Genomic DNA, 26,236 nt, shown 5'->3' with positions numbered 1-26,236 from the left:
CTACCAAACCACTACAACAATAACAAACAAACGTGTACAGAATTAAATAACATTAAATCAAAACAAAAAATAACATTAAATCAAAACAAAATAACTTTAAAGATAAGTACTAGAACGTGGACCACATAATCAATCACACATCCACATCAGACTAAGATGGTGTTGTAATGTCAACCGATTCATGTATTAGTTAATTCAGCCTTGAAATGTAACTTTGATAAGAAAATACTAAACTAATAAGTTTTAAGTTGAACATATGAAACATGATAATCGATCATTTACGAATGATATATAAAAGTTAGACATATATGTATATATGATCTAAAGGAAATAAATTTATCATAATAGTAAGTCATAAAAATGAGGGATCCCTCACAAGCTAACGTCCGAAGAGACAATATATGAGAGATGAGTAAAACGAGTAGTAATTGTGCAAAATGTGTGTAATATTTGTTTCTTGGATAATGGATCTTAATCATGCAAATTTTGACATATTGAATGGTGTTAAGCCCAAACTTTAAAAATGCAACAAGTCAATTCCAAACTTTCAACCTACTTTTCTCAACAAGTTTTTCACTAACAGGTTAGACTCCGTTAGTTTTCAAACCGTTAGTTTTCGTTAACGTGGACGCTTACATGAAAAATAAAATATGTTAAAATACCTGTTTCTTTGTATCAGAGATAGGATTACAAAAAACTTTTCACCACAAGTCTTTACAAGAGCATACTCCAAACCCAAAATGATGGAATCTATTAGCATCTCTAACAATAATTTCCCTATCATAATACTTAGAAACAAGCTTACTAAAAGTATGACAATCATCACAAACACGAAGATTCTTTGTAACATGAATTGGGGTTCCTTGTGTTTTAAGCAACCCGTAAGCAATAGCCAATCTTTCACTATGACCATTTAACATCTCTCCATCTTTCTCAATATTATACTCTCCTACCTGCTTCAAAACATCATTAATTTCATCTAATTTCATGTAAATCTCACCCGATTCCGGATGAGACTTATCTCTAACGGTAAAAACATGAATTTTGTTCCCGATCTCAATCCAACTGCAACCGGGATCTTTCTTCAAACCCTTTTGTCTCATTTTCTTTCTTATGTGATCAAGATCATTCTTTTGGTCATATAAAGCATAGAAATTTGATACGAGAACATAATTCTTTATATCGTATGGATCTAAATTAAGAAGCTTTTTGGCTGCATAATTGCCTAAAGTTATGTTACGATGTATCTTACATGCAGCAAGAAGCGACCGCCAAATGGAAGCGTTTTGGTTAATAATTTTCAAGTTTTTAATAAACAAGATTGCGTCTTTTAATCTATTTGCACGGCCAAGAAGATCAACCATACAAGTATAATGTTCGGGCCACGGATTTAGACCATAATCATCCACCATTAGTTTGAATAAAGCTTTACCTTCATCAACCAACAATGAATGGCTACAAGCATAAAGAATTGCCAAGAAACTTACATGATCCGGATAAATATTCTCAACCAACATTCGATTAAATAAATCAACGGCTTCTTTCCCGAATCCATGCATCCCGTATGCGTTGATCATGCTAGTCCACAAGACCAAATCTTTGACCTCGTTCAACTTAAACATGTTAAACGAACTCTTTAAACATCCACACGAAGAGTACATATCTACAAAAGAGCTTGAAATTGGACCTTGAAAAACAAATTGCTTTCTAATTATATATCCATGAATTTCTTTTCCTTTTCTTAATGATGATAAACTCGAGGCAGCTGAGAGTAAGGCGAGTAACGAAACTGAATCAGGCTCGGTTTTTGTTTCCTTCATGGAAGTAAAAACATCAAAAGCTTCACTTGCAAGCCCGTTTTGTACAAGACAACACATTATACTTGTCCAAGAAACAACATTCTTTACCTTAATAAGCTCAAAAACATGAACCGCATAATCTATACATCCGCATTTCCCATATGTGTTAACGAGTGTATTCTCAAGAACAAGATCTTGTACACCTTTTCGTATTATACGCGCATGGATTTCTCTCACAACCGAATTTGACTTCAATTCACCACAAGCTTGCAGAATGCTTGCAAGCAGTACTGAATCAGTTTCTATTCTGTTTATTTGAGCTTGGCGAAATGACGATAACACCCTCGAGTAATATCTGTTTTGGGCATACCCTGAAATAATGGTTGTCCAGGAAATATTATCTTTATATTTGATGCTCTCAAAAAGGGACTCTGCGTAGTTCATTTTACCACACTTCGCATACATATCAATGAGTGTATTACAAACCTGCAAATCGGAGACCATCATTCTTTTCATGGCATATGCATGAATTTCTAGACCGTTTAATAAAATCCCCAAACGACTGACTGCAGATATGATGCTTATAATTGAATAAAGGTCGGGTTTTTGTCCCGCATTTTGCATTTGGTGAAACAGATCCATAACATCGTCATAAAGACCGTTTTGACCGAATCCGGATAGTAAAGAGTTCCAAACAATACTTTCTTTTCCATCCATAAAATAAAAGATACTTGCAGCTTCTTTCATTTTGCCACATTTTGCGTACATAACAATCAACGCATTCCTCACATGTGTATCTTGATAAAGACCTGATTTTAAAAGACAAGCATGAAGCTCCTTGCCAAATATTAGATACAACGGCTCGTCACAAGCGTTAAGAGTGGCAACGAAAGTATACGCGTTTGGCAGAACATTATATATCTGCATATCTCTAAACAATTTTAACGCCTCTAAAGACAACCCGGAAGCAGAATAAGCTGAAATAATCGAATTCCACGATACCACATCCGTTTTCTCATCCAGTTTCTCAAACAACATCTTCGCCGAATTCGAATCCTTGCATTTTGCATACATTCCCATTAACGAATTAATAACATACACGTTACAAACAAACCTTAACTTAACAGCCATGGCGTGAACTTGAGCCCCGTACCAACGGTCTTCAACCTCACCGCAAGATTTCAAAACCGACGCGAAGGTACTCGCATCAGGACGAGTTCCCGACATGTTCATATCTATAAACAATTGCATTGCTTCAAAAGGGTATCCATTTGTGATATGAGCTCCAATCAAAGCGTTCCAAGTGAAAACAGTTCTTTCAGGCATTTCATCGAACACCTTGTGTGCATCCAACAAGGACCCGGATTTCCCATAAGCTAAGACGAGCTTGGTGCTTAAAAACTTTGTGTCAACAACGTGGCAAGATTTGATGAGATGGGTATGAATTTGTTTGACTTGTGGTAAAGATTGTTTGGTGACACAGTGCTCAAGAACTGAGGCATAGGAGTGTGTTTGTTGGTCGGTGGTAAGTGAAACAAAAGCTTGATTGAGCGTCAATGGCGGGTTCATCTTTACAAGAGAATTAATTGGGTAAAAGATTGGGGTTTATCATCATCAGTCATCTCTGTAAATGGGCGACTTCACTTGGGATATGTGTCACTGGTAATAAGTGGAGGGGTTTGTTTGCAAATAATAAAACTTGGAGGTCTGTTTTGTAAATGCTTAAGTAACCAACTCTAACTAACTAATTAATGACATGTCAAATTGAACCTTTTACTTTTTTTTCTCAACATTTTTTTATCAAGTATACAAATAATATTTCATCGTGTTTACACCGATACAGCGGTCAATAAAAATGATTTTATGTGATTGTATATGTCAATTGTGATGACTTTATTTTAAGATTTTGTGATAGAGTGTGCCAGTAAACTTTATACTCATAGTTGTGACATTATGTGCGTGAATGGAAGTGTTATATTTGCGGGAGAACTTTTCTAGATATTTATGTTTATGTGCTAGACATGTAGAATAGTCATGATAAGTGTTCATGAGCTATATTATGGATGGATTAACTGAAAGATTTTTCTTGACAGTCGGAAATATTTTTGAGTTAGTACTCAGTTGACTATCAATATATATAAATTTTTTTCCCAGAGGTCGTGTAATTTAAAAAAGATATTAAACAAAATATCATCTAACAAATAAGTACGTGAAACACCATAAAATGTATAATTAAAATATAATATATCTAAAGTTGCTATTTATGAGTTTTCGTTTTTTGAAATATAACCATAGCATCATATACTTTTGACATTCTTAAGCAAGTCTCTCTCAATGAAACATGTACAAATGTCATTTAAGTTCTTATCACCCATCCGAACTAATCATACAATTTAACCTTTGGCGTCTTTAATTACATAATATATGCGAGCTTTTCTATTTTTATTGACCAACATAAATAATATTAAAACTTCTAACAAGACACTAGAAACCCCCGAAATACAAAACGTTTAGCGGTTTAAAAATAAATTAATCTAACCACGTAAACAAACTAAAAAACAAAGTTTATAGATAACATAATCTATTAATATATAGCAATAAACAAAGGGATCCCATAAACAAATTACATAAAAAATGAAGTGTACCTCAATTTGTTGCATAGAAGCAATAAGTATGTGTACGGGATTAAGCCTCAATGGTGTATTGTCAATTGTCAACCTTTTCTGATTTCTTTGTATTCACTATTCACAGCTAGCTTGGTTAACAGATAAATTCATAAAAAGACAAATTTATAATCTATGCGTATTAAATAACTTGGACTTTTCTTTTATAATATGGACGCATTAGCTTGTCTTCTTATACTTCAATAACCAGTGTGGTGTTGGGAATTTTAGTTTAACGGTTACATGATGTGCAGGATTAAGTAACATGTTTTAAAGAGTGGATAATTATAAACAGTTGAATATAATTAGATTTAATTATTATTTATAACTATTACGTTCTATTATTTAGCAATCCTAGTTATAGGTTAACATTTTATGTTAGGATTATAAATACCATAATGTTGGTATTTGAGATTGTAATTGAGTTTTATGAACAAGATAGCTACATCGTCACTAATCACCAATGCACCATCGCTTGCCGGAGAGGCAGTGAACAAGACAACCGCATCTTAGTTTGATCGCCCGTAATCATAGACCCTAGATTGGACTCGAGACAACGGTTGACCGCTTTAGTTTGACCAAATGAACAATACATATATGTTAATTTGCAACACATCTCCCTCCATTGCACAAAAACTATACATGATATTCAAATTATATAATCTAAGCTTTAATTAACCCCTTCTTTCTATATACACACACGCACGCGTGTTTATCGAAACAAATACAATAAACAACGCATCATGTGTTCCGATAAGCCCGTCTCATTTTTCATGTACTCCCGGGCCAGCTCGTTTCTCACTAGGGTTAGTGGGGAAGACGAAAACATTTCCATATACCTAAATTACCCCCGTCTAAAAGAACTTCTCATACTATCATCGGGCAACGTCCACGATATCAAATGACCACCCGAATCACCACTCAAAAGTTGTTTCAAATCACTCGTGAGGTGAAGGGCGGTAACTGAATGCTTGTGACCCCGTAATACCTTCCGTAGGACCAACGTGTACTCGGGCACATCACCTAGCCCTAGCCCCAACCCTAGCCCAACCGGTTGCACATTTTCACTAGAGTTATGAACCATTTGCCAAACCTTAACCGCACCACTTTGGTGACCTGACACGTACCAGTTCGTTTCCATCCAATCTGAAAACGTACACATGGTCACCGACACTATGAAATCAGATGGAAGTTGTGATGCATTCACAACCGATAAACAGTCACCGTTTATACTCCAAACCGCTAACATAATCCCCGCACCCGTCACGATCTCACCCGTTAATTCGTTCATATAAATAGCCGAAACCGGACAAGTGAACATGGGTAACTGTCTGATAAACACCAACGAGCTAAGGTCCCATAACACCACGCTGCAGTCATCGGAACCGCTTATTATAACCATGTACCGTTGACAAATATGAAGACACGTGATTTTAGCCGAGTGAGCCGAGAGTGATTTTTCCAACTGCAATGTACGCGGTGCGCGGGGGCCGTTGTAGCTACCGACCCGCCACACACAAACCAACCCGTCATCCGCACCGGTTACCAAAACCTGACCATCATGGCTCACACTCGCACACTGGATCTGGTTCCCACCATGTAGATTTTCGTGTGTCGACAGGAGTTTATCTTGATCGTAGCTCAAGTATCTTAAACTACGGTCCGGGAAACCCCATGCAACGTAAGTCGCGGCATATGGTCGGGGTTTTAACAAATTATTGGGGCCCACCATAAGAATTTTGTCATTTGATGTCGCGATTTGCGCGATTGAAGATGCACTTTTGCGAATCTCGTGTGGCACGAGATAGTTGGAATATTTGAGTGGGTTTATTGGGAACCTTTTGTTCATTCGCCTTTTCGGGTGGGCCCGTTGGAATAACTGTTTTGGGGTTTGACCGAAGTGGTTAATTTGGGCTAAAATGGAAGCTTTCATGGCGGGATTGGTGACTGCGTCTATGTCTACGCTTCCTTCGTATGTGTAATGGTAGAAGACGTTAACCGCTTCCTCTGCCGCCTGTCAAAATAAGTAATTTGTGGATAACTGATTATTGTAATTTGTTAATATGTTGATACGTACCTTTCCACGTTGTTTGTAACCAAAAATGAGGTCGATCCAGTGATGCAAATTGACTGAAACGTAATCGGATTCGAGAGCTTCTCTATGTTTTTTTATGAATTCTCGAGCACTACCGTTGGCCCATGGTGGTAATATAACGTCTCCAACCTGTGTTTGAAAAACACATTAGCAAGTTGTAACGGTTCGATTTGGGGTCAATGGCGGGTCAAATGGTTTGAATGTCTTAACCTGATAGTAACTCGGTTTCACTATTTGTTGTGAATTCTGTTATGCATGTTGATATTTAGGGACAAGAATGGAACATATATGAAATTTGGTAACTACTTAAGTGACTAAATTTTGAAGAAAAAAAAGACACTAAATAATAACAGTAACTGAAATAACCGATGTAACCAAACCGAAATAAACAAACCCAATAAAAAACAGACGTTTTGGTTTTACGCTTTTATAAACCAACTTTTCGGTTCAGTTTTGCCCCTTTTAATATCCAAAAATGTAATAATCAATTAGTTATTAATTAACAAAATAAATTTAGGCCCAAGTTTCATGCTCATACTCAATACTTTGGGCCGTTTTTTTTCAGCCCAAAATTTTCAAGCCCAAAAAACAAGTGAATTACTGGAACAAAATTGAAACTTGACGACTAATTCACGATTTTATCCTAATTTAATATGTAGTTCTGATAACCATATTTAACACATTAACTATTCTTAACAAAGTATAAATATTCATAGATATTCAGAAGTAAACCTAGCCCAGCTTGTTTTGACCCATAATAAAAAACACATGTTTGACCCAGAAACTATTTTGACAACTTACTATAAACAGTTGAAAATTAAAGAAACAAATTTCAAAAGAAATTAACGAACACGAACGAAAAAAGTCAACAGACCTTTTCTCCTGATTGTTTCTCTCCAAGGTCAAGATCAAATCTGTTTTCCAAGAATTCTGGCATATAAAAGAATTCTGGAATAAGTTCTTTAACATCGGATGTGTTGCCTCTTCCAGCAGCACTTGACCATGTGTCCCCTATACTGTTGAAGAGGCGGTCAGCATGGTCAAACTGGCCACCCTGCAGTTTTTGATTCTCAGTGCTAAATGGTGGCAACCTTAATAGATAGAAAAGAACAATCCCGGCACTAGAATAGTGAGAACCATAGTGAAATTTTGGGATCTCAGGATCGTCCCAGCTCTCAAACCTGCCATAAAACACAAAAGATAAAAAAGTAAAATTAACCCGCGCTAAGATGAATGGCCCAAGCCCTAGCCTTACCTGGCTCGGCTCGAGCATTTCACAAGCCGAGCTCAAGCTCAACATTTCAGCATTTCAAGCTAACGAGCCAAGCCTGAGCCCAACCTGGCTCGGCTCGGTTCGACTCATTTACAACCCTATTCTCAGGTTAACAGAAGTTCCCAACTTTCTAAAAAAGGTGTAAACTAAAGCCGGAAAAATGGGCAGGGCAGGGTGGGCCAGGAGTATTATGGTACAGGTGCTACTGGGTTGATCTGGAACACTTTGTGTACAAACTTTTGATAAATAATTAGTCTGTAACATTTGATCACAAAAACTATATTATTTCAATAATAACCTAACACTCTGGATAAAATGAGTTAGGAGGTTTATATTCAGTTATTGACCTAACTAAACTTATTTACCTCATTAGTGATAAAACACAACCAGAATCAACCCATTCATTAGTAAACGGATCTACATTAATATATATAAATGATGAATTCAACCTTCTTTTGAACTCTTCTTCTCCCTCTTCTGTTTGACAACCCATGGACTTGTTAAGTTTACGGAACGACTTTTCATTCGTTAAGTCAAGATTTTTACTCTCATAATCTGCCAAAACCCAAGGGAAGACCGGATACTGTGTAAGATCACTATACCCACGACCCGCAAGCGTGTTGAGATGCATCAGGTATTGGAAATTACTAATTTCTCCAATTTGCCACCTCTTGGAGAAAGATTTGGCCATAATCTTAAATGCATATTCTTGTTTCATTGATCCTGAAATTGTGGTATCCAACCTGATTTTAAAAGAACAAAAAGTTTCAGTAACTTCTTAACCCATTATGTAAAACCAGGTCAATTCGGGCCATATAATGGGTAAACCCGACCTGAGTCCTGGCCCACTTGATCGATAACCTTAAGCATTTGGAACCATTTAAATGTCATAATACAAACAGGATAATCATAGGATAATCATTCTTGTAATATTTTCTTGTAATAATAATTCATATTTATTACTATTTACGGAAAATAAATAACAAGGGGCTGGCACGTTAACCTGACCCACTTTTACTTGGCCTAAAAGTTTACATGTTTTACCAAACCACCTATGTTGCCACCTATTATTAAGATGTGATTTTAATTAATTTATATAAAAAAAATTATAAATGATGTCGCCCAAACTTTTTTTGGCCTAAATGTGTAATAGTCAATTAGTCATGAACTGATAAAAAAAGGCCCACAATTTCAAGCCCAAATGGTTAAACCAGAAAAACTAAAACCGAACCAACCCTGTCTAAAAACTGAAACCGAACAGTAAACAAAAACCCAAAAAAAGAAAAATAATCATCATTTTAACAAAATTTGACTCAGTAAACCAACCCAACCCACATGTAATACTACCTCAATAGGAAAAAAATAAATTAATTCAAAGGCAGATAAACGACATACATGCTGTTTCTAGGAAGATTCATGGCCAACAAATTCTTAAAAATTTCTTCCCGCTCTTTCTTGTGAAAAACCAGAAGATCATTACACCCATCCATACTAAATATCTCAACTGCAACGGGACGTAACTGATAATCACGTTTCAACAATTCATGAACACTATTAAGCTTCCACATCCTCCACAAATGAGGAATATTCCCACCATTACTCACCTTTTCGTTCCCCCATGCGCCACCATTGTAGGCCCACGCCCTTCCCTCACTGTGTGATTTTACCATCATACCCCAACATGGTGTTGACTTTGACTGTGAGTCAATGGAGAAATCTTTTGTCACACCTAACGCTCGATCGATAACCGAAAGGTCATCTTCGGTTTCCTTCTCGCATATACAGCCCGATTCATCAATGTAGAAATTCTCGATAACGTATAAACAAATCTCACCGATAAGAAATATTCCATCATGTTTATCAAGACCTACGACCCGTTCACAATTGTATTTGAATTTTATTTTCTCGGTTGGTAATAAATAAGGACAGATCAAATACTCCCCATTGTTACTCGATTCCTTATCCACTTTATCCTCGATTGCCCTAATTTCATCAAATCTTGTTGAAGGATTCAAGATTGACTTCCTTGGAGAGTTTAATGTTGATCTTTCTTGAATACTTTCCGACATCGGTGCGGTTACTGAGCTGGAATGGATACTGAATTCAGCAGCCGAGTGAAGACTGCCTTCGTTAATGCTACTATCGCAATCATTAATATTATTCCATCCCACTTTCAAACCATCCGATACCTTAAATATCGGTTCGTCATACATCGGTTCGTTTAACAAAAGATTAGCCAACGGGTCCAGTTCGTGGACGGGATTTGGATCGATAACATTGGTTTCGATTTTCTCCTTCACGAATTCGAAATTCCCGCTTAGAATATGCTGAACCATGTTGACTTTCAATTTGCAACGTTCCAACTTCTTCCGCATTCGATATGGGCCTTCTATTGGGCAAAGCTGCCATTCAGGCTCATTGTTTGTAACCGATTTGGGTAACGAGAATATACCTTGTTCATGCATAAGTTGTTGAAGATGCGTTTGCCACTCGCTCTCGGCGTGTAGGACCCACCCGTATTTATCTTGACGAACGACTCGTAACTCGGTCGACATCACGTCACGAACCGATTCCAATGCCACTCGCCTCTCGTTAACCTGCTCCCAATGTCGTTGATCCAATTTCATCGACTCCCGTAATTTTCGCCCGATTTCCTTCTTACGTCGACCTTCCAGTCCTTTTATTCTAACTCCTGGAAACTTAATTGAACCCGCAACAATCTGGACCCACATGATCGCAGCACATTGTTCCAAAGTTTTGTTAACAAGTAGTTCTGATACATAAAGCCATTCAAAAAACGCAGATACGTTTCCGGTAAGCAGAAGGTCAAACCCACCGTGTAAAACATCCAAAACCGGGCCATGATTCGGTTTTGAAATGAGCATGTCTTCAAGTGCAGCCCGCCGGTGCACCAGAAGATGCTTAAGGATGTCCACAGCTAAGTTCTGAGCACTTGGTCTTTGATCGTGCAAAAGCGAGATTAAGTTTATACAGAGACAGGAAGTTAAATCGGTGTCACGGTTACACGGGCAGAATATTATTCTGATATGAGCTACTAATAACTGTAAAACCGCACATATGTCCATCACACTGTCTTTTTGTGAATCATTACCAATCAATCTCTTTTTCGGTTCCATTTGCAACCCTAATCGTGACAGAAACTCGTCTTCCCTAATTGATATTAAAAAAGACGGAAGAAAACAGTACATTATAACCCGGTTCATGTTTTTGAAAATCGTGTACAAGTAGCCCTCGAGTTGCTTTGTTCCTCTCCCGATTGACAAAATTCCTTTGCCAGCTGGCGGTGCCTGTTCAATTCTACCGTCTTTATTCGCCAGTTGTAACATCGAAAGCAAAAACTCGAGTGTTTTCAATACCGCAGATGGTTGAGGAAACGCGCCCATATACATACGGTCAACTATCAAATAACATAATGCGTCTAGATTCAACGACCAACGCATTTTATCAAGTTTTTTCTCATCTTCTTCATCATCGCGCAAAAGCCGTCTTTCTAGAAAGTTCATGAGCTTAGTAAGACACAAGCCTTGGAAAACGAGTACGGAATCAGGTTCGACATACAACGGGACAGTATCCAAAACAGTTTCAATAAACGGTGTTGCCTTTATCTGCTGGGTTACAAGATCCGCAAGAACTTCCGCCGTGAAATCTAAAATGGCGGTTGCCACCACGTAACACGGGCCGCCACCGTACCCAGAATCATCCACATCAAGAAGCAGTTTTGGGTTGACTGTAGCAACTGAGTTTGCTGGCATTTGGGATACGGGTTTCCATTCGGGAGTTGACCCGAACTCGCTGAAAGACACGGAAGATACCACGGAAGGCGATGCAGTGGATCCTAGCCAAGATGTGAAACTGAGAACTTGTGATGGAGAGGGTACTGACTGAAACCGAGAGCCTGAGCGCTCGGATAATATTGGGGAATCATAAATGCTTAAAGACGGAGAACGCGGTGAACCTGTTGGGTGTACCTTAATGGGAGCGATTTTGAGGTCATGGAAATTGAATTCCTTAAATTCTTTTAATTGATTACTGTTAGATGGCGGGCCAACTTCTTCGGTAGAATTTTGTGATTCGGGTGGGGGCAAGATGGGGTTATTGTCAGTTTTGGTGGTATCGAGGTTGTCTGGATCAACAGGGGTGTCTTCAGAACTTGCACTTCCTTGAACTGCAGGAAAGCTTGTGATACTTATGGAGGGTTTAACAGGTTCTTCTAGATCAAATGGCATGCTGGAAAATGTGTTCTGTGAACCACTACTGTTATCATCTGCATCATTTATGTTTTTGTCTTCCGTCTTTGCTGACAGCTCTTTTGTCATCATCACAGCATGAGCAGACCTACAATGTTATTCAAACATTTAAGGCATTAACCAAGGTTTAAAATTTTGGCAAAAAGTACTAAAAATTTGCTCGTTACCAACCGGCCCAGAAATAACAATAATACAGATTATAAAAATAACCAAATAACATATATTATGTTTAGATAAAAACTATATATATATATATATATATATATATATATATATATATAGAGAGAGAGAGAGAGAGAGAGAGAGGGGAAGGATCAAGAGAAAACTCCTCCTTAGAGAGAAAACTTAAAAACTCCTAAAGAATTATTTTTAATTAAAATAAAAAAATATTTTCAATTTTTTTTCTTTCATTCTTCTTATATTTTGTTACTCTTCACCGGGAAAAAAAAAGTCGATACGCAATAGTGTGTATTATATGCAAAATATAAAAAAAATAAATAAAAGTCGATGTAGTGCATTCGATGTGTGCAATAGTCTTATATTGTATATATAAAATAGTGTGTATCAAATATGTGTAATAGTGTTGTATTCTATGCAATACAACACTCTTGCATATATGAAATACACCCTATTGCACATATGCACTACACTGATAATGTTTTTTTTTTTAACAATATCAGCATATAAAAATAATGAAAGAAAAAAAATTACAAAATTTTTTTTTTTTTTAAAGTTAAAAAATAATTTTTTAGGAGTTTTTAAGTTTTCACTTTAAGAGGAATTTTCATTTGAACCCACCCCTATATATATATATATAACAACTTTAAATGTATATAAATTACTAATAAATTGTATAGCTATAAAAATAACTATTATCCATTATGTTATATACTAAAATTATAATCAAACTACATGTATAAACAACTTTATATGAATATCAACTAATCAATATATAAAAAACAAGCCGAGCCGAATCGAACTCGAGCTTAATAAACTACTCATGAGCCAAGCTCGAGCTTTAGATGTAGATCTTGAAACAAGCCGAGCTTGAGCTTTAGAAATAGAGCTTGAAACAAGCTGAGCTCAAGCTCTAGTAAGCTAAACAAGCCGGACTTGGCTCCGCTCGTTTACAGGCTATAACTTTTCAAATTAAGAAAACCAACAACCACCAAGAAAGATAAAGTAGAACCTGGCACAAGAGAAATAAAGATCCACACAGCTCTCAATAAACTCAACCCGTCTACAAACAGCAGAAAATGGAGGACACATTTTCACCAGGTCAACCATGAACCTAATAACAGAAGCTGTAGCTGCCGGAGCCGAAGCTTCACCGCCCATAAGACGTGCGGCATAAGTTTTATGCATCAAAGCTTCACCCTGAAGATCACCAGCCATATCAGTATATCCATCCACAAGCTCCGCCACAATGCCACCATCAACTTGAGTCTGAATCGACAACCTATCAAATGTCGATTTTGCCATTGCAACAACAGAATCCAGAAGTTCTAAAAACTTAAGTTCCACATTATTTCCATCATTTGGTATTAGCGCGTGAAAGTCAAGCATGCGGACTTCTGGTAACCTTGGATACACGGGCTTTCCGAATACCAAACAAAATAAAACATAATAAATATCGGGAGTATCATAAAAACTCGGGAGCACTCGCATTAACCCTTGATATCCACCACTTGTTCTAAATTTGTAAGCAAATGTAGGAGATGATGATGTAAGACAAACACCAAGAAGAGTCATGATCCATCTCATACTTGTGGGATGAACACCTTCATCAAGAAAACAAGTTATTAACTTCGATGAAACAATCTTATGCCATTGTTCAAGCAACTCTTCGGATGTAATTGTGACCAAAAGATCGATTAGCATCTCAAGCAACATGTTTCTAACAATAACATGCTTCCCCATTGACTCTCTCATTATTTGAATCCGTGAGGTCGGTTTTGGTGGGTCGAAAGTCATGATCACAAACCGAACGACGTGTTCGAGCTCAGAAATGACGAAACCGTTCCCCAAGATAACTCCTAAAAGCACAACCAGCTTTTCCAACACTGGAACCTCAACATCACCTCGTTGTAGGGTTACAAGTAGATGCTGCACAAGGTTAATTCTTCTCAAAAGTGTAAGATTATGATTTCGGTACCAATGCATTGAGACAAGATTTTCAAGAAACCCGAGAAGTGCAATTTGGATTGGGATTTCTGCTGCTACCCAAACGGTCCAGTCTAATAACACGTGTTCAACCATATCTGGATTTGAAAGAACCATGCAATTTGATATTTCAGTTGGTATGTCGTTATCGAGCTCTGAAATAAGATTAAAAGCGTCTTTTTGCATGGAGAAATCATCCATATCTTCTTGAGAACTAGCTGAAAACACATCATCACGAAACTTAGGAAAATTCAACTCGTCAAAGGCGGGTTCGTTCTCGGTCAACGGAGGAGAAATAACATTCTGAACTTCTTCCAACTTTTTAGGTTCGGGAAACGAGGCCTCGCAAGCAGCGATTTGAAAAAAGATATCAAGTGAACGTGTGTCAAATATAGACATTCTTGAATGCAGAAAGAGGGCTAGTAGGTGATAGCCCCTGAATGCTTGCATGTCTCTAATGTTTTGTGGGTTTTGATTGAGTGCGCATGCGAGCAGCATAAGTGCTGTATGTAGCATGCCACTGGTTTCTGCTACTTCAATTAAAGCTAAAACAACAGCTATTCCACCAATCGGACACAAGGTTTCACCGATTGTACAATGCTTACATACATAAACATCACCATGAAGACGTCCAAAGCGCGGTATCCCTGAAGAAAGGTTATTTATAAACTTTAGAAACCGCATACAGAGAATATAACAGAAGTATTATTATAAGGGAATTCTAGACAGTTGTTATCAGTCACAAATTCATAACTAAAAGGTCAAAATTGCCTTTACTTATATGATATAGATTTAAAATCAGTCACAAATAGAAGTGTAAACAAGCCAAGCTGCCCTTGAGCTACTCAAGATCGGCTCGCCAAAAGCTCAAAACGAGCCAAGCTTAAAAGAGCTCGAGCACGTGAGCTACTCACCCTTATGTATATATATAATAATAAATGAGCCCAAGCCTAAGCTTCACTTATCAAGATCCAACTAGATTGCAAGCCTATTATTTATATAATTATTATTTAATATATTAAACATATACTTATATAAAGATAATAATTATGTATAGTTATGATAAAAGTAACTAAATAATATATAATACTACATATAAAAATTACAGTTCAAAAATATATGCAAAATAATTATAATATAAATTAATTTACAAATTATAAACGAGCCGAACTCAAGCTTTAGAAACAGAACTCGGGCTCATTTACACCTTTAGTCAGAAAAAATAGACAAACCTCCAATAGGGGAAGCAGCAGCTGACAATGGGTCAACTAAATTGAGCATTGACAAAGTTCCAGAAGCCGGAAACACTTCTGTAGACGTTCCATCAAATGCAAATATAAGTTTTCTTCCCGACAGCTGTAATGACAGGTACCCTAATCTCTCGAAGTCCCAAACGATTCCACTCCGATCAGTCTTAGTGTTACCTAACTTATTACTACTCTCACCCCTTTGACTAGTCAACGCCAAATCCGTTTCCAAAGAATCCAAAATGGCCATACTACCCCCGCGACACGCCTGGTTAGGAACAAACTGCAAAATATTCTGGTCTTGAAAAAGACCCCTATACCCTCGGCCCAAAATATACATGAAATAAATCGAGCCAGGTGTCAATACTTCTTCAAAAAGATAACAAGATCGTAGGGTCCACGACATGTCACTGGCACGCGCGCACGTTATTGGTGTCCCAATAATTACTTGTAGACTTTTGCCCATGGGAGATGGAGAATAACCTAATCTCCCTGTATGTCGAAGCTTTCCATTAAGATAGACGTACGCGACACTCGCTTGGAATAACCCCGCCAAAGTATTCGGTTTGCTATGAACCACTGCAAGATGATGCCATTGATCTTCAGTCAAATCCAACCCGGAAAAAGTCAAAGATGAAGAGTTACTCGTTGCAAGGGTCAAACTTCCATCCTCTTGAAGGCGAAGTTCGGCATAGAACGCATCACCGCCGTCTGTAGCACCGACCGAAAATAGGGGTAGGGTTTGTGGGCCCTTGGTGGTGGTGGTCGGGTTCGGTTTTAAGAAATTGCGAAACTGGAACCAACAAATGAATGAATAACCTGCAGCTGGGGGCCACGAGCGCTCGCCTAATGACACATGGATCGATGCGTATCCGATTTTTCTCATATCCAATTCTACAAAGGGTGCAAGAGGGACAGTTTCTGAAGTCGCGTCTTGTTTAATAACAATCTTTTCCATCATGTTAACAAGAATGTGACCAGGATTTCTTTGTCTCGCTTGAAGAAGACATCTTATGATTGTTCTAAGTTCTGATGCTGATAACCTGAAAACAATTTCAAAACTTCTGTTTTATGAAAATTACCTAAAAACCGGTTTTCGTAGTCACGTCAAAGGTTAACATGGTTAAAAGTTACTAGGGGTTAAGAGGCCAAGTTGTTCGTGAGCTACTCAAGACTGGCTCGTTATAAGCTTGAATCGAGCCGAGCTTAAGTGAGCCCGAGCCTAAAAATAAGACGCATATGTCTTTTAAATGTACAAAAACTATAAACCTGTGCCGGGGCTTCACTTATTGAAATATTATTATATATAAACTGATGATAAAAATAACTAAACAATGTATATTATTTTATAAAAAAATTATAACTAACAAATAAAAGACTTATTATAAATGTATATACATTAACTTAGAAATAATAACCGAGCCGGACTTTTAAATGAGAGTTTGAAACGAGCTGAGCTCAAGCTCGAGCTCTCAAAAGTAAAACAAGCTGAGCCCAAGCTCGTTTCACCTCTAAAAGTTACCAGCAAGTTGGTTGCTACAATATCATTTTGATCAGTTATGGTCAGATCACCTCAAATCAAATTGTTTGAAATTTGTTTCCCTTCAATCAACATGATAAAACCTTGAGAATATTTTCTGACCTAAAAAGGTTAGTTAGCCTTTTTTATGGATTTAGCCGTTAATAAAAGTTTCACTACGTAAGACTCTTGTTTCGTGTGAGAAAGATGAGCAATTTAGATAAAACTTCAAAAGAAGATAAAGTTTAACCTGTAAGCCCCGAGTATTTCAACAATCTTTAAAGCAGGGGAAAGTACAGGGGATGAACCCGAAAGGAAGGGATATATTGTCTCCAGAAGAAGTTCCACACAGCCTGAACAAAAACACACATCGCAAAATAAGTAAGAGCTGATTCTAAAAGGAACTGGAAATTTTGACCCGCTTATGAGTTATGAACAGGGTATTTTTTTATATCCGACACGTCAATATGGCTAAAACAAGATTATGTTAAAAAGAAACACACCAAATCGTTTTTATTCAAAGCAAATAAAGAAGCTCCCTTTGTCCCAAAATAAACAGGATTTAAGATACGTGCAATTTATGCATTTTTAGTTGATAGACTGCCAGTTTTACCCTTAATGCTTTACAGATACCACTGAAATGCAACATTTACGATGAAGTTTTACCCCGCCATTTGGCAACCTAGGGGTGTAAACGAGCCAAGCTACTCTTGAGCTACTTGAGATCGGCTCGTTAAAAGCTTGAATCAATCCGAACAAACGAGCCCGATCCGATATATAAGCTTTTTAATAAACAAGCCCAAGTCTGAGCTTCACTTATCAATCTCGAGCTGGCTCGCGAGCCTATTCTTTTTATTTAATATATTAAATATACATTTATATAATTATTATTATTGTATATATATAAATGATAAAAATAACTAAATAATATATATGTTATATTAAAAAATATAGTTTATATATATATATAATAACTAGAATGTAAATAAACTAATTAAAAAATATGCGATGCTCAAGGTTTGGAAAATTACACGCAAGCCAAGCTCGAGCTTTAGAAATAGAGCTTGAAACGAATCAAGCTCGAGATCGAACTCTCATAAGTTAAACGAGCCATGCTCAAGCCTAGTTGAACTTTAGCTCGGATTGGCTTGTTTACATATGTAAAGAAAGTTGGTTACCTGCAGATGTGAGGTTTTCTTGATTAAGCGGGCCCGCATAAGCAAGCTCTTCAATAAACTTCAACAACTCAAGCTGCAATTTTGAAGAAAATAGTAACAGCAAACGAATTAAAACCCTAAGTGCCCCAGCATTATACACTCTTTCCTTCTCAACAGAAAACGAGCCGGATTGAGTAACTATAGGAAAACTAGCTGATAAGTTCCTGACAACATTCGTTTCCGGGGTCGAAAAAGGCGGGAGCACAATCTCGAGTGCGAGTTCAAGAAACAACTGCATTACTTGCCTTTCACACTCTACACTAATCAAACCCGACTCTGATAACAGATCACAGAAACTGTGAGATGAGACAACAGAGTTTAGCTTTTCCCTGTTAACAGGATTATTGCACACGCCAGCTGTCATCACTCGCAGTAAGTATGTAAAAACTTTCATGCAAAGAGACGAGCGGAATCTATGAAGTGTTGTTAATAGAAGAGAGAACCCGGTGGCTTCACCGAATACTCTTTGAGCACATCTGTTGGCTCCTAATACACGCCATATTGCTCCAAAAAGATCACATTTTGCATCGTCTTGAAGATCATATTGAGATCCTGAAGAACTAGTGACCATCCCGCTTTTTGAAATTTCAACCAGTGTGCTCAGTTCCTCGGAATGAACCTAATGAGCATAAAATTGGAGGTAAATTATAGACATCTTTAAAGTTTTGAGGGTTTTTGTAAAAAAGTAATCATAATAACTTTACGGGGTTTTCTCTGCAGAAAAACACAGTTACCTGAAAAAATATATATATTAAATTGAACTTTTATGTAAGTTCTTAGGATTTTTATCAAAAAATAATCTTAATAAGTTTACAGGCTTTTCTCTGCAGAAAATCATGGTTACCTGAAAATAATATTATATTGGACCAGAAGTAGTTACTTTTTATGCCATTAACCTTTAATAGTACAGGCATAAGGGTGTTTCATGAACTGATGAAAGACTAGTAATGATAATAGAAGCTTAAAATCAAACATTAAAAACAAAACAATAATCAAATATAAAACTTAACTAACCTGAGCAGAATCTTCAACAATCAAGCACGATAACACGCGCAAAACACCGGGACGGTGAATTTCCGACACCAAAAACGAAAGAGCCGTGTTTACACCATTAGCCATACGAAACGTCACTTGATTATATTCCGCTTTCTTCAACAAATAAAACAAACAATCCCACGAAATGGATATCGTGCCTTCATTTTCAAAAAGCGATAACTTCCCGGACCCAGTTTCCAACAGCTTTGGAGACGAAAGAATCACACCTTTACTACCTGAATGTTTCTTAAACCCACTCGAGTTTGACTTCCAATCTGGATCATCAACGTTATTATTGTCATCAATGGGACCCACTAAAAACCTGTGTTGTTTGAGATCACCTAGCAAAACTTCCAACACACCAACTTCACGTAACACCTTTTTGTAATGTTGATCAAATGATAATAATTTTATATAGAATGATAAAATAGTGTGTTTTAGTTCAGACGTGATTTGTTGTTGCAATAAGCAGCAAAGAGCAAGTAATTCTTGTTCAGGTATGCAGTTAACAACCGTCACTGCGTATTCAAGAATTTTAAGGATAATTTCTTGTAAAGAAGGTAAAAACCCGCCCATGTTTAGGATCAATAATGGCACGGCTCTCAACTGCTGACACAGCATGTAATTCTCAAGATGACTTGAAAATATTTTGAACATTCGGTTTAACACTTCAGCTTGCAGCTCTCGACAATCAGCTTTTAAACAAATGTCTTGTAATACTTGGATGGCGTCGATGTCTTTGACTTTGTAACTGTCTTTTTCCCAACCGTGGTCAGAAGACGAGGTTTGACTTTTGCGGTTATTCTTTAACTTGGTCAACGCAGTGTCAGTTGGGCCTGTTTGAGATAGACTGACTAGAACATCCAGCAACCTGGAGAGAGTGGGTGAGAGAGCTTGTGATGTCGTGGCGTCTGTTGCTGAGTCAGCAGTTTCATAATTGTGATATTTTGAAAGAACTAATGCAAAGTGAACGAGGTATTGGTATCCGTGTGCGTTACGCACGTCTTCCCTGAGCCTGATGTCACCAGCCTCTACAAACCATGTTGTTTCAGTAGGCATAAATGCATAATGAGAACTTTAGATGATCATGTGTAATTTCTTTATAAAAGTTTGAATATTTTTTTTCTTAATTCGGGGCGAATATACATATATAAACCTTGGTTACCAATAAGTGTGAAATTCTTTTCCACTTAACTTGAAGTAGAAGGTGATACTGAAGAAAAAATTCCCTACAAATATCCTAGTTTCATAATAGTTAAATTTGGAAAGGAAAAAAATATTCACTAAATAGTAACCAAGATTCAAATATGTTTCATTTTCCTCAATTAATTTTAAATTCTTTTATCATCTATAAAAAGATTACATAGGATTGGAAAACCTAATGAAAGTTGAGTGACTTCAAATTTCCAACATATTATAAAAGCATTATTCCAAATTTCCAATGCTAGTCTGTTCTTTTAATAAAAAGGATTTATATGTGCAATAAAATGCACTTTGCGAGACTTTCAACCCGCTTGACACATATAACCTATTTACTCATTTCTTTTTAAGCACGTATTTTATAACACATTACCTAAAACAACTCATTCATCAAGCAGATTAATGACTAAAAGATTGCATAAGAAATGCAGTTTGACTTTATCAAAGAGTCAAATTATGTTTAAGCTTGAAGATAACAGAAAAAACAACTGACCAGGTCTATATGACAACTCTATGCATTCAAGCAGCAAGTCCACAACGCCCATTGTATATGCAGGGTCTCCAGTTTCTGGTTTGAAGTCCCTCACACTGATTAACAATACCTTCATCTGCAAGTCACTAGTAACTGTATCACATCTGTTGACTTCAAGTGACAGAAAGAAAATGTGTACTCCCTAATAACTTAAGAAAATGAGGTACAAGCTACCTAGATACAAGTAGTCTATGCATGAGATACAAGTTTATAAAGCATCATTTTACAAAATAAAAAATAAAGACCGCATATTAATAGAAGAACCAGTATAATTCAGTGGGATAGAATGTGATTATTACCAGCTGATGCTTCCTTATATACTTTGCAGTGCTTCCATTGTCATTAGCCAAAAGAAGACCAAGTATCTGAATAAAAACTATATAAGATACATCTATTGATGCTAAAATAATTAATATAACAGCCATATTATAGGCTACATAATTAACTAAGTTTAAAGGGCACCTGCATTGCATGTCTGTGGAGCTGAATACTGTGCAAGTGTGCAAGACCTTCTTTATATCTTGAAATGAATATCAAAGATCCATTAGAAACCATTTCAAATAGTAGTTGAAGTGATGTGTCTTCAATTAAACTCTGAGCAGCTGCAGGATGATCTGCCAAAGCCTTCATAATATGCACAATACTACTTTCTACCTTCAAGAATGTGATCAAATATAGTAGCATATTAATATATGCGTTATCCATATATATATATAGTAGCATGTAAATGTATGTGTATACCTCAAGCCGTCGATCTGGACCTGTGTTTTCTGTCTCGTCTTCAATGGAAGTAACCTTATGCCTCGAATTTTGTCTATCGGGACCCAAAAAGGCATTGAGAATATGAACGAGACAACACAAGATCCCAGATGCAAGGAGAGATTGTTTATCAATAGGCTGCCAACAACGTATATAAGTCCATATTTCAGATAAATATATTCAGGGTTAAGTTAAGAATGTACCCCAAATACAAGGTATCCAACTGCCTGCAAAAGATTTGAACCAGGTTGAATTCCATCCTACATAAACATACACACAATTATTATTACAGATTGAACAAACTTAACTCATTCAAGAAATAAAGAAAGAAATTTGAAGGCAAACCTCTGTGACCTCTGAAAAATAGTCTATCAAGCTTTCAATCTCCAACAATCTTGCTTTGCTACTCAATCCTAACTTCTCAATATCTGTAACAAATGCTCTACCCACCACAAAACAAAATATGTGTGTATCTACTAACCTGCACAAAAGCTATGTTTGGTTAATTAAATATGCCATAAGTTACATAAATGATATATCATCTTCTGTATAAAGTATCAGAACAAGTGTAGAACTACTTTCATGTTCATTTTCATTTAGGTTCATGATATGTTCATAATAGTTCAGGGTTATCTTTTGTAATAAATATAAGTGCAGGGACTAGAATTGTAAATGATCCAGTTGTGTATTAGCAAATTCTGTTGAGTACCTATGCAAAAGTTGAAAACGAACAGAATCTAAGAGAGAGGGAAATTGTTCCGGTCGTTAACAATGCAGGTTTAATACACAACTGGATCATTTACCTAGTCCCTACACTTTCATTTATTACAAAAGATCAACCTGAACTATTATGAACACATCAGTTTGATACATGCATATGCAATTGTTGATAATGCACTATAACTTTAAATGGAATAAAGGAAAGACATGAAGACAGGTGAAGAATGAAGATGATGTCATACATAGTAATCAATTGTGCTACATTGGAATGTTGCTTTACAAATCTACAAAAGACGTCAACAGTCATATCCAAGGCCTTTTCTTTCTCCTGCATCAAGAGGTACAAATTCATAAACATGCAACAATAATATTTATAAACGAGAAAAACTAGAAAGATAATTGTGCGCATGAACCTTCTCTGTAGAGGATGAACGAAACTCTTCCCAATATCTCTTAAAATCCAATTCCAATTCATATTTGTCTCTGTGATACAAGATGATAATAAAGAATCACACCAATAATCACTTTTAGGAAAGAGCGGATAATTTACATGAATAATCACTTTTAGATATTTTAGTGGTTCAAGACAGTAATGTTCAACTTCAATGTAGACATAAAGATTCCTTTTTAGTTTTGTATCTTTGTAATGCTATCTTCAAAACTTTAATAGCTTAATCTAGTAATCCTAAACATTTTACTCTTAAGTAAAAGGAACTTATAAGTTCTAGCACCAAAATTAACTCTACTAATCAAATATGGACTCTTCTTCTGGACTTCATTATTTGCTATTCAATGTTAAAAGCATCATTATTGTGTTTCAACATCCGCTCGCTCTTGTTAAATACAACATTTATATTATGACCAACCACACCAGAGGAATTACAGGTGCAATAATGTGAACTATAGTTAATAACTTAATATGCTTAAATGACATATACAGATAATAATAAGTATGACACTCCAATATGCCACCAGACTTTTCAAAACACAAATCGTAATGTAGGATAATGAACAAAATCTTGTAATAACAGAGTATGATCGGTTTTACATATTATATTAACTGCATCTTTAATATCCAGATTATACAAAATTGATAGAAGGACTCAATTCAACAACTTAAAGCTAACATATATCACTTAAACCCTCAAACCATTCTACCACAAGTTAAACAATCACATTTCAACAATAATCAATTTGCATCACATTAATAATATCTATCTATAATAATAATAATAATACCTTGAAGACGAAGAAGACGCTGACGAGAAGTAATCGTTTGCGGCATTATTAATATTATTATTATCAATGAACAATGGCGATTGGGAGGCAGACGGTGAGGATGATGGAGATGACGGAGAAGACGCAGTCCCTGTTAACCCTACCTTGTCCTTAAAGTCCTTAATCAATGTTACCCATTTCATCCTTTAATTAATTACCTCTCATTCATTCGCCCATCAATTTGGCGCCAAACCGAATCCGAGCTCAAATTTCCACAAAAAAACCACCGATAAATGCTTCCGATACGGAAGTTAGGGTTTCGATTGCGGACGTGAAATTGGAATTGAAAAATGACGTAAAATGATAATAATAATAATAATAATCAACGGAGAATGATGATCGGTGCGTTTAATTAAAATTACAATGCCGTGATTTTGGAGAATGAATTTGGTGCCCTAGTTCTTCGTGACGTGTGATTATTGGCAGACGGCTAGCTCGTTCGTGGAAAAGCTTAATTTGTCGGAGAAACTGCTAAACCCTTTTGATTATTGTTATTGTTCTTGATAATATGTTTTGTTGTTGTTGATGATTTTGAAATCAAAGGGGGTGAAGCTATGTTAGCCCTTTGTCTATACAATAATGACAAACTAAGTCCATATGTTATGCTTACGATTATTGTTGTTATTATTATTATTATTATTATTATTATTATTATTATGAATTTGTTGTTCACATTTGGTTTAATGAACGTGCGTGTTACGTTACGAATCATCTCATGATTCGTATATGTCGGCGTATGCTTTATGTTTGTCATTGTGTTTATTAATATTATTTTGGTGTATTCGTGTAATGAGGTTGAGATTGATTATGTTAGTCATATTTGTCAAGTTGTAGTGTTATTACGATAAAATAAAGTTTATGCTAAGTTCTTCAAATGTGGATTCTAGTTTCGAGAAGTATGATTATGGGGTCATGTGACAAGCTATGATCGTATTCTCGTCAATCTGTCTTTAGTGGTACCATGATTAAATGGTCACCATTAAGTCTCATACATAAGCCCAAAGTTTTCTTCATTATCGCAGTGCATATAAAGCATATTTATATCATAATTGTTTTATATAATCTAATTAAAAATGAATTTTATAAAAAAACAATAATTAAATATTGTCTCATATCTGTTATTCACTTGGATGGATAAACTACTATTAACGACTAATCGATTGTGTCACATGTTGTTTGGCCTTAAGACTACTCCTATTGAGAGTATAAATATCGGTTAGTCGGCTTAGATAGCTTAAGTGAAAGTAAAAAATAAAAAAATAAATTAGCTTAGGTAAAATCAAAGATAGACAACAAGGTTGGTTTACCAATATTTACTTGGTTATGAGCAAACTAAGCATAGTACACCATATAATGTTTTTTATCAACTTTTAGGATGTGAATAAACATTCATAAGCAGGATACTCATGCTCAGCACTCAAATCTAACTAAAAATCATAATCTTTTAAATTTATTCTTAATTTTTTCGAAATCTTTCACATCTCACTCCTCATTCCTCGTGTATATCAATATTCAAATTAAATAATATATTTTTATTAAAGTATTATTATTATTGTTGTTAGCTATTTTCTTCCACTCGTAACAAATATTTAAAAATGGTTTTGGGGTGAAGAGTAACCCCTCAACTATTTAAAAAGTTAAGGATAGAGATCTGATGTAGTAATAAAATAACATTTTTTTTATTATGCCTTTATAATTTTGATATGAGATTGTTAATGAAGAGGTCATTATGAATGCTTGATACAACCCTTAGAGTAGGTTAATCTCCAAAAAAAATAGATTAAGGAAAGAACACAAATTTGAAACAATTTTTTTCTCTTCTTTCTTTTCAATGCAAAAGTACAACTTAAATAGGAAATAATATACAGATAATAGTAAATATGGGTCATAAACTTGTCAAAGGAGGTGAAAAATGCAGGTAATGGTGGGACCACTTTCTAACCACATGCATGCAGAATAAAATGTGCAGAAAATCAATAACAATTTTGATGAAATCCAATTCTTTAAATTGTTGTTTTGTTGACCGGGTCATTAGATGGGTTGAATTTCGGGTCAGTAGCGGGTCAGGTCTGTCGAATCATATCAATGCTCTAAAACGACTATCATAAACAACCCAAGCAAACCAATTTTACATTAAATAAATATATACTATGATTAGCTTTTATTGTATTAATACCTAATACAAAATAAAGAATAAATTTATGTATTTTAAATTTGCAAATTAAATAAGTTGGATAAAAAATTGTTTCACGTTCATTAAACATATTTAATAACATAGATAATTTAAGGTACTATCTTTAGCATGAAATAGAAATTTATAGTTCTAGAAAGAGAAGCTACATAATTCAATCCTAGAAGCCTAAAATTTTGTCATATATGCTCCATGAGGTAACTTTTTAGAGCGTTATGATTTTCTTTATTACGAAATCGTGCCCTAATGGTCATATAAACTCATAGGTCTACAATCC

General features: G+C 35.9%; 1 protein-coding gene and 1 pseudogene across 1 annotated transcript; both read right to left on the bottom strand.

Moving 5' to 3' along the window:
• Positions 1–701: 701 nt before the first annotated feature.
• LOC143590037 (pentatricopeptide repeat-containing protein At3g63370, chloroplastic pseudogene) lies at positions 702–3,427 on the bottom strand (annotated as a pseudogene).
• A 1,595-nt stretch (positions 3,428–5,022) lies between these two features.
• On the bottom strand, positions 5,023–24,182 carry LOC143590033 (protein SPIRRIG-like). Its single transcript, XM_077070631.1, has 19 exons — positions 23,730–24,182; positions 22,904–22,973; positions 22,733–22,818; positions 22,116–22,251; positions 21,974–22,030; positions 21,753–21,908; positions 21,474–21,665; positions 21,311–21,376; positions 20,973–21,087; positions 19,259–20,310; positions 18,206–18,863; positions 17,278–17,380; positions 15,494–16,551; positions 13,288–14,908; positions 9,226–12,186; positions 8,280–8,573; positions 7,432–7,738; positions 6,540–6,686; positions 5,023–6,476 (listed from the first exon to the last, which is right to left on the bottom strand). Exons 1-19 carry the CDS (start codon positions 23,909–23,911, stop codon positions 5,307–5,309), a joined length of 10,431 nt encoding a protein of 3,476 aa, XP_076926746.1. The 5' UTR covers positions 23,912–24,182; the 3' UTR covers positions 5,023–5,306.
• Between the last annotated feature and the right edge of the window lie 2,054 nt (positions 24,183–26,236).

Source organism: Bidens hawaiensis, unplaced genomic scaffold (assembly GCF_021521415.1).
Source record: "Bidens hawaiensis isolate Kalapana, Puna unplaced genomic scaffold, B.hawaiensis_p1.1 tig00038106_1, whole genome shotgun sequence".
Classification (NCBI taxonomy): Eukaryota; Viridiplantae; Streptophyta; class Magnoliopsida; order Asterales; family Asteraceae; genus Bidens; species Bidens hawaiensis.
This window is presented reverse-complemented; position numbering and strand designations above follow the sequence as displayed.